At 42.4% G+C, this 13,270-nt stretch overlaps 1 protein-coding gene and 1 long non-coding RNA gene across 2 annotated transcripts; one reads left to right on the top strand and one right to left on the bottom strand.

Annotated features, from left to right (window-relative positions):
• Positions 1–10: 10 nt before the first annotated feature.
• On the top strand, positions 11–8,063 carry LOC146713238 (uncharacterized). The gene is made up of 2 exons (XR_014919142.1): positions 11–1,431; positions 7,183–8,063. It is a non-coding gene; the product is annotated as an uncharacterized LOC146713238 (long non-coding RNA).
• On the bottom strand, positions 5,938–12,006 carry LOC146713237 (uncharacterized). The gene is made up of 6 exons (XM_085452287.1): positions 11,603–12,006; positions 11,347–11,460; positions 10,043–10,175; positions 9,204–9,551; positions 8,939–9,074; positions 5,938–7,714 (listed from the first exon to the last, which is right to left on the bottom strand). The coding sequence occupies exons 1-6, from the start codon at positions 11,841–11,843 to the stop codon at positions 6,965–6,967; spliced, it is 1,722 nt and encodes a 573-aa protein (XP_085308413.1). The 5' UTR covers positions 11,844–12,006; the 3' UTR covers positions 5,938–6,964.
• Between the last annotated feature and the right edge of the window lie 1,264 nt (positions 12,007–13,270).

Genomic DNA, 13,270 nt, shown 5'->3' with positions numbered 1-13,270 from the left:
TGTCAGGGGAGTTTTTGGGGAGCACGTATCGAGGCTCGCTTTGATTACGTATGCAGTGACGCTCGAGGCCTCGCGGGCAGTCCGTACCACGTGACTGATTCAGGGACTGGCTCGCCGGTTCGCGCCAGATTCGAAATAAAATGGGCAGCAAAACACAGCTGATTCCCCATCACACTGTTGTGGAATTGGACTACGTACGTGCTACATAGTTGAGCATTTCTTCTTCGATGGAACCAGCAAGGAAGAGATTTTTTTTTAATTTAATCTCCTAATAAAGTATGCACACAGTAATAAATGTCACAAATGATAAGTACCATAATATAAATAAAACTATAGATCCTATAATCTGATTTCTGTATTTTAGTTTATTAAAAAGTGAAGCGCCACACAGTTTGTGTGATTATCCAGATGTACATAAGCATGATTACACAGTTACACAATCATACCAAAACTCTGTCCTGATAGTTTCCACTTTCTCTTTTGTATCAGACATGCTGAGACAATATTCGGGATAAATAACAATGAAAACCATTTATTCAGTTTAGAGGTTTACACATCCCATCAAAGAGCCTGTTTCACTTGAATCGTCCACTTGATGGCGCAGTAGAGCAAATGAATCATCCCAATGCTTTGACCATGAGTCGACCAGTGTGATGGAAAGCTTCAGTTCATCACGAGGCTTCATCTTATGGAACGCCAGGACTGCCATAATGAATGAATTAAATACACGATTAAATAACTGAGTATCATCCTTAAAAGTTTTAGTGTGTTTGTACAGGTGGCTACAGAACTGGATCAACGTCCTCCACGAGCACAGCGGCTGGAGCCAAATGATAGATTAACATAATTGGAACTACACCCAGCCCGTGTTTTGACTGAATATTACACAGCTTCACTCCATGTACACCTTACACTGAAGAACAAGCTTCGAGGGCAACCGATCTCTCCCTGAAGACAAAATGCAGTTCGAGAGCAACAGCGTCAACTTCAAGACTCAACAATGTGAACACACAGCAACACTGCCCTAAAGGGTTCAGCAGCATGTACAAATACCATGGATGGATGGAAGTATGCGCTCCCAATCACAAGCTGGGAGGTTTGCCAGCGACATCACTGTGTGTGAATGGACTTGAGAAGACTGTCTGAGTTTCACATTTGCCATACTGGGAGCTGAAAAGGCAAAGGAAGAGACTGAAAAGAGTGAAAGACAAAAGGCAAAGCTGAAGAAGAACGGCCCACTGGGCCCCTCACACGCCACAACTGTGAACTGCTGCAGATTCAGGAGAGAGACAGAAGCTGTGAGAAGTGGAGAGCATGGAGGAAAAATGAAGTCTGTTGTTGTTAATGTGAGAACACATGAAAATTGGGTTGGAAAACTGTGGCCGGCTGTCTTGTGGAGGTTGATAAAGAGTCCGTAGGATTGCAACAAAGGTAAAAATAAAACGCACACAAACACACATAAACAGAGAAATGTGAAGGAAAGGCAGCTTTAAGGACACGCCCTGCTGAATCTGCAGCTCCACTGCACACAGCCATTAAACCTGCCTACTAACACACACATGCAATGAAGATCAGCTTGTTATCTGTCATCAGTGTTAAAATTGTGCAAATTTCACAGACACTTGTTATCAAACGCTGAGTGTATCCACTGCTGACAAATAACCCTCTAGGGTTGCAGGACAAGAGTTTAACTTTTGTGAAGGGAAAAAAAAGAGATTCTGGTTTGACCAACCAGTGATCAGACAATAAATTTAGTTGTTAATATAGTAAATTGTGAGATGCTTTCTGCATTATTGGTGCAGCACAAGTAATTTACTGTATGAAGGAAATTCTCTTTTGTGATAATATTTTGAACATGCATTTCTGTTGTCCTGTCAACTTAGTGGGTTAATAGCTGATTTGCAAATTAGTTGATTGTTACTAGATCAGGGAAGGATGACAGTATTATAAAACAAGTGAATAAGATGTAGCAGAGGGTAGTTTCCTGTTTCTGATGTATGGGTGAAGCTTGCACCCAGATACACACTCTGATTACACGAGAACAAACTTTTTTTGTGAAATACATGATGACATGTTACACGTTTTATGTTTGGGGAAGAAAAAAAAGGAAAGAAAAATTAAATGAAATGATTGGGTCTGTGAAAATGAAAAATAAGTTTAAAAAAAAAAAAAAGCACAGACCTGGGGAAGAAATCCACATTCCTGTGATAAAACATTGATATGAAGTGTTTAGGAAGTTTTTAATGGTGAACATTTGTGTTGTGTGAACTCTGCAGCTGCTAATGAAAAACATTTTCTCTGTGTATTTAGCAGGTGAAACTAGGTCAGTTGGCCCCAGACTTTCCAGAATTGGAAATATTCAGGAGCACTTGTGGGCAACCAGTAAATATGATGTGGGGAAAATGAACAAAGGTAGTGACACTTAAGTCTGATTTCAGACCATGTAAGCATCAGTTGTTAATTAAAGCCAGAAGCAGTGACTGCAGCACTGCATGGCAGGTTCTAACCCCTACAGCCTGTTAGTTCACCTGAAGGCAAAACTTTTCCTGTTATTTTTCCGGTAGATTTTGGGGTTTTTGTTTTAGTACCAGGCTGATTCTGCCAGTTAGAAAAAGAAAAACAACCCAAACCTAAGAGAAAGACTTTTTTTTTTGTTTGTTTGTTTTTATTTACACTTAAGACATGTCCGGGCCTAAAATCTTTTTTGTTTTTGTAACAGTGCACTTAGGGAAAAACCTGCCAGGTATCATCCCTCTGGGTGTGATATTTTGTGTGTTGATGTTAAAAGCAGGCCTGCAAGATTGGGAGCAAAAGTGCTATAAAATACTTTAATTGAGAGCAAATATAAGGTGAGCTTCTCTAGATTACAATTGGCTTCTGAGAAAATTCACCTACATAGGATGCTGACCATATTAGATGGGAAATCCTGTGTTTAAAAGGATTGTAGCGATTCAATCCATTTCAATGGCAAGAAGAATTGTTTTTGTTTTTGGAATGATGAAATATTGCTGTCAGTGGACATTTAAATTTGTGCGCGGTTTTCCACTATCAGCAATGATCGTTATGAATGCATGTGACTAGATGAATACATGTGATTGGTATAAATGCAAATGCTGTGGCTGGACTGATGATGTGGACTAAATGTGACTGACTTGAAATTCAGAAGACGGTAACTATTCTAGGATTAGTCACTTTTAATGCCTAATCCACCCCAAACAGTGAAAAAAAAAAAAAGGTGGATGTGGGTGTTTTTGTTTGCTTGTTTTTGCAGAAGCAGAAGGATGACAGAGACCAGAGGAGGAGAGACTGTATGTTTACATGAGTGTGGGCAGACTAAACCCTTTAGCTGCTACTTTTCTGTTTTACTGATTTTGTGTGAAGAACACTGTTTTTACTGGCTGCTTGTTGGTTATAGTAACACTCTGTATTGTTGGAAAATGTCAAATGTTAGAAGTTGTCAGAAAGCATAGCGGCCTTGAAGAGCGTGCAGAGAAGGCCAGCCCACATCAGCAGCAGTTAAGCTATGCTCTGATGAACGGCTTTCACCCACCCACTGCTGACTTCATTAGGAAACAAAATTTTAATCAAAACACAGACGGGTCCGTTGAATGCATGAATTGGGCCTGCCGTGTGCTACTCCGGAGGAGACGCCCTGATGTTGCATTGGCAATGATCTAACTAACCCTTTTCTTTAAGAAAGGAGCCTAGTTCTGATGAGTTGACTCATGGGAGTGTCGATGCGTCAAGAGGAGGAATTCCAGGTTTAACATGAAACAATGTTTTCTGTGTTTTCCATGACGATTTTTTCCACGGCTTTTTACTGTGACTTGTGGGATTAACACGTTATGGACAGGTATGTTCGGATGAGGGTTTGAAAACCTATAAGTGAAGTTCACAAAACTGAAAGGAAAAATGTGGATTGATGTTGGTTGATCTATTTTCCAAATGGTTAGAAGTTTTTCCTTCTAGTAGGGAGATACAGGTGCAGTGGCCAGAGTATTGCTGGAAGAAATCATCCCAAGGGTGGAATCTCCAGAGATTGAGACTGGGTGCTGATCAGAAGTCTTCAGAGACCCAGCGAGAAGTAAGAAACATTCATGGCAGAGCTGAAAGCCCAGGCAGTAGTTAAGGTCAAAGGTCGTGCGGTTTGGGGCCCTACTAGTCATTATGAGAAGGTTCCAGAACCACAGCAATAACCATAAAGCTGCACTGGAACGAGAGGGTGAGGGGTGAAAAGAGCGCCCTCCTCCAAAAAGAGCATGCCAAGCTCCAACTCAGCGACTGCAGAGCAGACTCTGTGGCACCTAAGAGGGATCATGAATGCAGATGACACCTTATTAAACAATCAGGCAGTTGTGCCGGAAGTAGTTCCGTGTGGTTTTGTGTTAAGGGGGTCGGTGTGACATTTCTAATCATCTTATAACTGCATTTACATGACTCTGTGAACATCACAAACTCTGTTAGAGTCCTGAGCCTGAGCAGAAGTGACTGGAGTAGTTTTAGCATGCACGTTTTACAGCAACCTAACTAATAATTATTTGTGTATATTTTGTAGACTGATTTTCTAGCATGTCAGTTCCTGATGTGTAAGTGCATTAGGCCCTCACTGTCCGAGTAAACATAGTAACAACAGTTGTGAGTTCTTTTGACATGTGTACTCAGCTTTGACATGTTGTTTGACACCCTAAAGTAGGATTTTGGGTTCATCACAATTCAGTGAGTGATTTTGATAGGTCTCAAACATGCTGGAAGCACCTAAAGAATGAGGTTGTTCTTCTAGAGTTAAATGTGGTTGTTTTGGTTTCCCCAATCACTGATGTGAGGACAGTAAAGATAATTGCAAATGCCTTTGAGAGGGTTTACACTGTTTAAATGGGTCTACAGTAGTAAAGAGTACAGCACAATGCATAGAGTGTTCAGCTCCAGATTGTACTGGATGCACCAGAGTACCAGCCGCTCAACTTCCTGCCAGTATGCAGACTCATCACTATCCTGAATGAGGCCAATGACGGTGGTGTCGTCTGCAAACTTTAGGAGTTTAACAGCCGAGGTGCAGTCGTTAGTGTAGAGGGACAACAGTAGTGGTGAGAGGACACATCCTTGAGGGGCACCAATACTGAGGGACCGGGTTTCAGAGGTGATCTCCCCCAGCTTCACTTGCTGCTTTCTGCCTGTCAGTTAGCTGGTGAAACGCTGAGCTGGGAGCGTTTGGAGGAGAGAAGTTCAGGCACAATGGTGTTAAAAGCCGAACTAAAGTCCACAAACAGGACCCTGGCATAAGTTCCCGGGCGGTCGAGGTGTTGCAGAATGTAATGCAGCCCCATGTTCACTGCATCATCCACCGACCTGTTTGCCCGGTAGGCAAACTGCAGAGGGTCCAGCTGGTGGCCTGTAATGTCCTTCAGATGGGCTAACACCAGTCGTTCGCAGGATTTCATGACCACAGACGTCAAGGCGACAGGTCTGTAGTCATTCAGTCCTGTGATGGCGGGTTTCTTGGGAACAGGAATGATGTTTGAGCGTCTGTTGAAGATGCGAGTAAAGATGGGAACCAGCTGTTCAGCACAGGTTTTGAGGCAGGAGGGTGAGACACCATCTGGTCCGGGGGCTTTCCTGGGCTTCCGTTTCTGAAATAGTCGGCTCACATCCTCAGTGTGTATTCTGAGTTTGAGGGAGGAGGAGGAAAGGGGGGTGAGAGGTGTGATGGAGGGTGTTGAGTCTGGATTGGAGAGGGCGGTGGTGGTCGTTGGTCTGGAGTGGGGAGGGTGGTGGTGGTCGTTGAGACTGGATTGGGGAGGGTGAGGGTGAAGGGGGGAGAGGTGGAAGATGTGTTGGGGGTAAATGTCTGAAGTAATGTCTCTGGGGAAGGGAGGGTGAGGCGGGGAGTCTGTCCGTCTCAAACCTGCAGTAAAACATGTACCATGGTCACGCAGTCTATTCTTGAAAATATTTTGTGCATCTTCATTTTTATTTACGGTTCCACATGTGGCAAAAGTTTTGTGTTGCCTTAACTTACACCCTGTAAATTTAATAATCTATACTTCAAACGTGGGGATGGGGACTACTTTTTGTTTTTATTTGCTGACATAACCAACTCTGTCTAAAAATAAACCTCTGACATGTTTAAACATATGAAGAATGGGATGTAGTATCCTCTAACTACTTGGTTAAAATAGTGTTAGAGAAATAAACATATTCTTATAGCAATGTGCATCACTGTAGTTATAAAACATGAACCATCTAAAATGGTCCCACCAATGTGTAGTCCTACTTAGAATAATCCTTTAATTGTCCCACAAGGGGAAATTTGGTTGTAACAGCAGCCACTTGCACAATCACTTCTGCGTTATACTTATCCTTGCCCCACTGTTTCCGCAGTGGTTAAACAGTGGCGATGTTCTACACCCGCTGCCTACAAGAGCTCCCAAAATTGAACAACTGCCAGAAAATTAGATAAAGGATTTACGTTATATGCTGCATCACAGATACACAACTACGAGGGTAAGAAAACAGAAATTAACCGACAAAAAAATAACGTTGGCTAACGTCAAATTTAAACATTGCGTTACTCCTCTCTGCTTTATCACACCTAATTTGACTGGTCAGATAGTTTAATCAACATGTGTTTGGGTGATCAGAAGCAAATATACATCAAGTTAATACTGCAAACATACAACATCTAAATGTCTGTGAATGACTGAGAACCGTTCTCAGTCACTCAGGTCATTGTAGTCAAAGGAGCTTTCAAAGAAAAGCGTCTGGACTTCTTTAAGTTTCTACATTTAATGAATTTTTAAAAAACATTTTACTGTTGTGTGAAATCAATGAACTCTTATTTTAGCAACGGTATAAAAAATATTAAAACACTGAATGTTTTCAGAACTTATTTACATAGTAAGTATTTCAAGCTCCATGCCTAGCATAAGTTACTTGCACTGGTGTCTTGGGACAACTCCATCTCGTCTCACTTAATCCGTTTTTTAACTAATGCTGTGTTCTGGTAATTTGACAGCATACATGCTACTGCAAACAGTTGGTTGATATTGTAAACAGGTGACATGGTGATGATGCCATCAAAAAGTTTGTTCTGTTTGATCCTCCTAATGACTCGCTCCACATGTAGCCCGAGTCTGACTGTGGCCTGCGTCTCCTTAACCTGGTTCTTCTTCTTCTTCTGCTTAGATACAAAAGGGGGGCGGTACACTTTGCATTTACAACAATCTGTGATCAGGAAGCCCTTATCTACCATCACTGCCATGTCTTCAGTCAACTTCTCAGCAATGCCTGATTGTTTGAATAGTTCCTTGTCACTAACCGAACCTGCGTACAGATCAGAGATGAATGTGACTGGACCATGTGGAGCTATGCCAACCAGGGCTTTCATCGTGCAGTGGGATTTGTACGATGAGTACGTTTCACTCTGGAGAAGTGGTGAGGATGGTGTCTGACACCTCAGCTCTGTACAGTCAAGGATCACCTGGGTGTCTGAGAAACCTTTGAATTCCTTAGGGAGGTAAGCTTGCACTTCTGCACGTGTAAGCCAGATGCACTGAGACCCCAGTGCAGTGGCAAGAAAACTTGTCCATGTTGCAATGATGCTGCTCACTGTGGACTGGTGTATGTTGAATCGATGAGCCAGGTCCCTCTCCTTCAGACCAACAGACAGGAAAACCAGGAAAAGAAAGAACTCGTCGATTGGCTGGAGCAGCTGCCTCTGAAAGGTTGAAACAAAAGGGAAAATGTTACTCCTTAATCTATGAACTAGTACGATCATGCTTTTCTTGGCTAAATGTTTTGTAAGATAAGACAGGATAGACCCTTATTAGCCCCACATGTGGGAAATTTGTTGAGTTACAGCAGAAAGTGGCAAAAATTCAGAAAAACAATGGGATAGGATAAGAATAAGACACTGTGTACAATAGAATAAAATACTTTATAGATCAGAATAAAATGTGATATTGTCAAAGTAAATGGTTGCTGGAATGGTTATGCACACCATACTGTACTGTCAGGGTTGAATTCTTTTATTTTTCTAGTAAATAAAGTTGTTTTTATTATCTTTATATACAAACTGCAAACGTCCTCATATGAGTTGTAGGACAAGTCTTAGTGGGACTTGTTAACAGTCCTACTAAGGGGCAGGTCAAATGTCAACGGCACTGCATCCATGTTTATGATCGCGTCCGGTCCGATGGAATATTCGTTTAACTTTCTTTGTGTGAATTTGCGCAAGTTTGTTATTTTCTCTGCATAGTCGGGGGGGAGTTGCTGACACACAGTCGTCCGCGCCCTGATGGACAGTCCTTTTCGTTTTTTCGTTGGCGACTATTTTGGCTTTCAGTCGGATCTGCACAGTTGAAACACCTCGCCCATTTGCTCTCTGTGTGTTCATCCAGTCTTCAATACATTTAGGCCATCTGCTCTTATTTCCTCTGAAAGCTTTTGTCGTCTTTTTGGACTGAGCCAGTTCATCACGCTGGAGTCTCCAACGTCTCACCATTGATTCGTTTATGCCAAAGGTACGTGCAGCAGCTCTACTTCCCCTCACTGAGAGCTTTAATTTGAAAGCTGCATCATATGCATTTCTTGTGTTTGCCATACTGAGGCTTTGTGAATGAAAGCTTCCTTTGCTCCTGTAATACTCCTCTTGCTAATCAAGTTTGTTTTTCGCGCTACTTCGTACGGGACTACGTTGCCTTTCGGACGGACATGTGACCAACATACCACTCTTGTCCCCCGATACTGTGTGTCTGATCACATGCCCTTCTGCCAGCCAACGTGGTGCCGTACAACAGCAGAACAAACAAAACAAATCCTCTGAAAGTCACAGGGTTCAAAGCTTGTGCAAAAAGTAGCGGCTTGTAGCCCAAAAATTACGCTACATAAACACAATGCCATCGCACCTCTAGTTCCAACTACCAACAAAGCCATAGCCTACCGTTTGTGTGCGTGCAGGTGTCAACACTTCTTCGTCCGTGTTGGCAGCTGACTTGGCTCTTGAAGCCCGGATCATTTTATAGATGCAAGGCTCAATCAAAACCCAGAATGCCATCAAATGATCATAGCTTGGAAATCTATTCACAAGAGAGACAAACATCGTGTCAATCATTAATTAACATCACTCATGAAACATACAGTCAGCAGATAAAAAGTAAATATCTGTTGTTTTCATGAAGACTGGAAACACTTGAACTTCGGTGTACCTGGTATAGAATTGGATGTCAGTGTCAGAGCCAGCAAACCGCTGTAACCCAAACTCTCGCTGGACACGTAACGCCTGTATTTCCTTCCTCAGACTCTCCACGTCTTTGGACAGGTCTTCTGCTGATGGCTCAGGGACTGAGCAGTAGTCATGATCTCCTGTAACGCTGTGCTGACCTTGATCCCCAGGATGAACTAGTTCAGGGGGTTGCTCCGTTCTCTCCCAAACACTACTCGGCGTTGGTTCAACTTTATAATTATTCCACTGAAAAAGTGTCGGGACAGCACCTTTAAAAAGCCTCCTTCGACCATCAAGGGTTGTTGGTCCTGCATCCTTGGCTGCTGGGTCCCTGATAAGAGAGAAAACAAAATCATGTTCATTCTTTTTTGTTGAATTTTGTAGAAAATGGGCCATGTTTCTGGTGACAGTGGGGAAGGAAAAACTCCCTTATAACAGTCAGAATCGAGAGGGTGGGGAGGCGAGGAAGACAGAACAAAAGGCACGCTGTGGCAAGATTAATAATAACTAATGATTCAATTCAGACAGGTGTATAAACGCACAGTGGGTGAAAATGTGATTAATAAAGAGTGCATTATGTGCTAAGGGTTTAAACAGCTCCAAGAATTAGAAGAACCTACTTAAAACAGTTTTAAAGTTAAAATCATTTCTATGTGTTTATTGTAGTTTTTTTTTAAAGTTTTCCCACCACCTAAAGCAGGGTTAAAGTAACAGTTTCACTATCATGTAGCGTTAGTCTCACCTCACCCAGCCTCAATATGCTTACTTGACAGCACTCCTCGGAATTAAGTCACACCCAGAGAAAGACTTTGATATATTCACCTTGCAGGGATGCCTTCTGCAGATAGCTTGATTTGTGCTATCCGTTGTAGCTTTGCTGTCTGTCTTCTGTTGAACACATCCAGTCTCATTTTTCTTCTTATCTTCTCTGCAGATGCCTCCTCTGCCTTTCTGCCTACAAAATAAACATTTCATTATTTCTACTTTTGAGCTTGCTAACTAAGAAAACACGACATAAAGCCCACTCTGCATGCAGCTATGTGGTTTTCCATCATCAGAAACCACAACGATAGTCTAGTAAATAATGAAAACACTTATGTTAGAAAGCTTATATAAAAGTTGCCCGATACAAAATGATCGCTGCACAAGCGGAATACGCCGGCTGGAAGGTCCCATCTTTCAGTCTTGTTTTGCTTACTCCTGGCTCCTTCAATGGTGCTACTCAGTTTAGTTCACCTAATGCGGTAAAAGGAAGTAATTTTCTATTTTCCTCGTCTATTTGTACAACCTGGGGCGCAACAGTTATCAACAATGGTTAGCCGCGTTCACCACGGCAGCCGGATGCTGCCAAAATAGCGACGCCTGGAGGGGGCGAGCCTGTGTGACGTCATCTCCCGGAGCCTGAACAGAGGTCGCTGCTCCCTGCACAGAACTACAAATACTACCAGTTTCGAAATAAGAAATCGCATCCAGTTTACTAATGGCTGAGTGCAAATGTGGCTGTTTTCAAGCCGCTAAACTGTGAGTATGTCGTCATTCAAACCACGTTAAGTCAGCTGGAGTGCGTGGAGTATAATAGCCAAGATAAGATAACCTTCATGTCCCACACAAATTAGTTTTGTCACAGCAGTTAGTGGACAGTGCAAAAGTTATATAGCAAAAATTAGAATACAATAAGAATAAAATTCTGTACACAACTGTACAGAATAGAACAAAATAAAAATACTATATACAGTAGAATAAATAGAATAAGATATACAATAGGATAAAACAGAATACAAATTCTATGTACAACTGAGTAAAAATACAACGATGCCAGAAAGGAGTATAGCACTTAGTGTTGTTGTCCACCCTCCACCACAATTAATGTTATACATTTATCAATGAACTGCAAATATCTCGTTGTCATATTATGTGTCCATAATTGTAAAGTAGATGCAAACTACTACATTGACAATCGGGCAAGATATTACTTTAAACCCATTGTTGTCCTCCATGCACACAGGGGAAACTTTCAGCGGTTTTCACATTAAGGCCGTTTGAATCCTCAAAACTTTATGTGGCGATTGCCAGACACTAAGAGCAATTTTTTTGAATTAGGGATTGGGGTTTGGGGTAGTGTTTACCTCCGACTAGTGCTCTTTGTTGTTGTCCTTGCGTTCGTCGTCTTTTTTCGGAGTTCATGTGTAGCGTTGGTACCCAGTCTGGATTTGTTTGATCCATTTCATAGGCAGGCTTCCCTACAGTGGTGCGACAGAATTGCACGTGTCTGCAAAGTCACTCAATACGATGTTTGTTCGGATTGTATAACCTCCGAGTGCATCAACAATAAAAATCATTAAGCTATAAAGAGTGATGTAAACATACTACATTTTCACTTACCGGAGTGAAAATGTCGGGAGCACACCAACAGATATTTAGAGATGGAAGAGAACTGGAGATCAAGTCGTCCCACGGCTGCTATCCAGGCTAGACGCCTTCTTTTGGTAAGGTCCGCTATATGAGCTCCCTCATGCTGCTTCCAGGTGGGGAAAGAATGAAAAGATAAACCATTTCCAAGCTTCTTCCCTTGCCGGTCGTGTGATCGAACATTACAGCCGATCACACAGCAGTTACGAACCATGGCTGATGTGTGTGCTTTCGCTCCTCTTTCGCTTGAGCCCTGAAATATGGCGCATCAGCCCAAAAGACTTTCCACGCCCACCCCGTGACATCACGCGCCCAAGCCCTGTAAGATAGTGATGTCCTGTGTGTCGAAGCGTGTGTCAGGGGAGTTTTTGGGGAGCACGTATCGAGGCTCGCTTTGATTACGTATGCAGTGACGCTCGAGGCCTCGCGGGCAGTCCGTACCACGTGACTGATTCAGGGACTGGCTCGCCGGTTCGCGCCAGATTCGAAATAAAATGGGCAGCAAAACACAGCTGATTCCCCATCACACTGTTGTGGAATTGGACTACGTACGTGCTACATAGTTGAGCATTTCTTCTTCGATGGAACCAGCAAGGAAGAGATTTTTTTTTAATTTAATCTCCTAATAAAGTATGCACACAGTAATAAATGTCACAAATGATAAGTACCATAATATAAATAAAACTATAGATCCTATAATCTGATTTCTGTATTTTAGTTTATTAAAAAGTGAAGCGCCACACAGTTTGTGTGATTATCCAGATGTACATAAGCATGATTACACAGTTACACAATCATACCAAAACTCTGTCCTGATAGTTTCCACTTTCTCTTTTGTATCAGACATGCTGAGACAATATTCGGGATAAATAACAATGAAAACCATTTATTCAGTTTAGAGGTTTACACATCCCATCAAAGAGCCTGTTTCACTTGAATCGTCCACTTGATGGCGCAGTAGAGCAAATGAATCATCCCAATGCTTTGACCATGAGTCGACCAGTGTGATGGAAAGCTTCAGTTCATCACGAGGCTTCATCTTATGGAACGCCAGGACTGCCATAATGAATGAATTAAATACACGATTAAATAACTGAGTATCATCCTTAAATAAATGTTTTAGTGTGTTTGTACAGGTGGCTACAGAACTGGATCAACATCCTCCACAAGCACAGCGGCTGGAGCAAAATGATAGATTAACATCATTGGAACTACACCCAGCCCGTGTTTTGACTGAATATTACACAGCTTCACTCCATGTACACCTTACACTGAAGAACAAGCTTCGAGGGCAACCGATCTCTCCCTGAAGACAAAATGCAGTTCGAGATCAACAGCGTCAACTACAAGACTCAACAATGTGAACACACAGCAACACTGCCCTAAAGGGTTCAGCAGCATGTACCAATACCATGGATGGATGGAAGTATGCGCTCCCAATCACAAGCTGGGAGGTTTGCCAGCGACATCACTGTGTGTGAATAGACTTGAAAAGACTGTCTGAGTTTCACATTTGCCATACTGGGAGCTGAAAAGGCAAAGGAAGAGACTGAAAAGAGTGAAAGACAAAAGGCAAAGCTGAAGAAGAACGGCCCACTGGGCCCCTCACACGCCACAACTGTGAACTGCTGCAGATTCAGG

Source organism: Copadichromis virginalis, linkage group LG3 (genome assembly GCF_057382275.1).
Source record: "Copadichromis virginalis isolate Kocher_CV1m ecotype Utaka linkage group LG3, C_Virginalis_male_GT1.1, whole genome shotgun sequence".
In the NCBI taxonomy this organism is placed as follows: domain Eukaryota; kingdom Metazoa; phylum Chordata; class Actinopteri; order Cichliformes; family Cichlidae; genus Copadichromis; species Copadichromis virginalis.
Note: the sequence above shows the minus strand (reverse complement) of the source record. Positions and strands in the feature narration are given on the sequence as shown.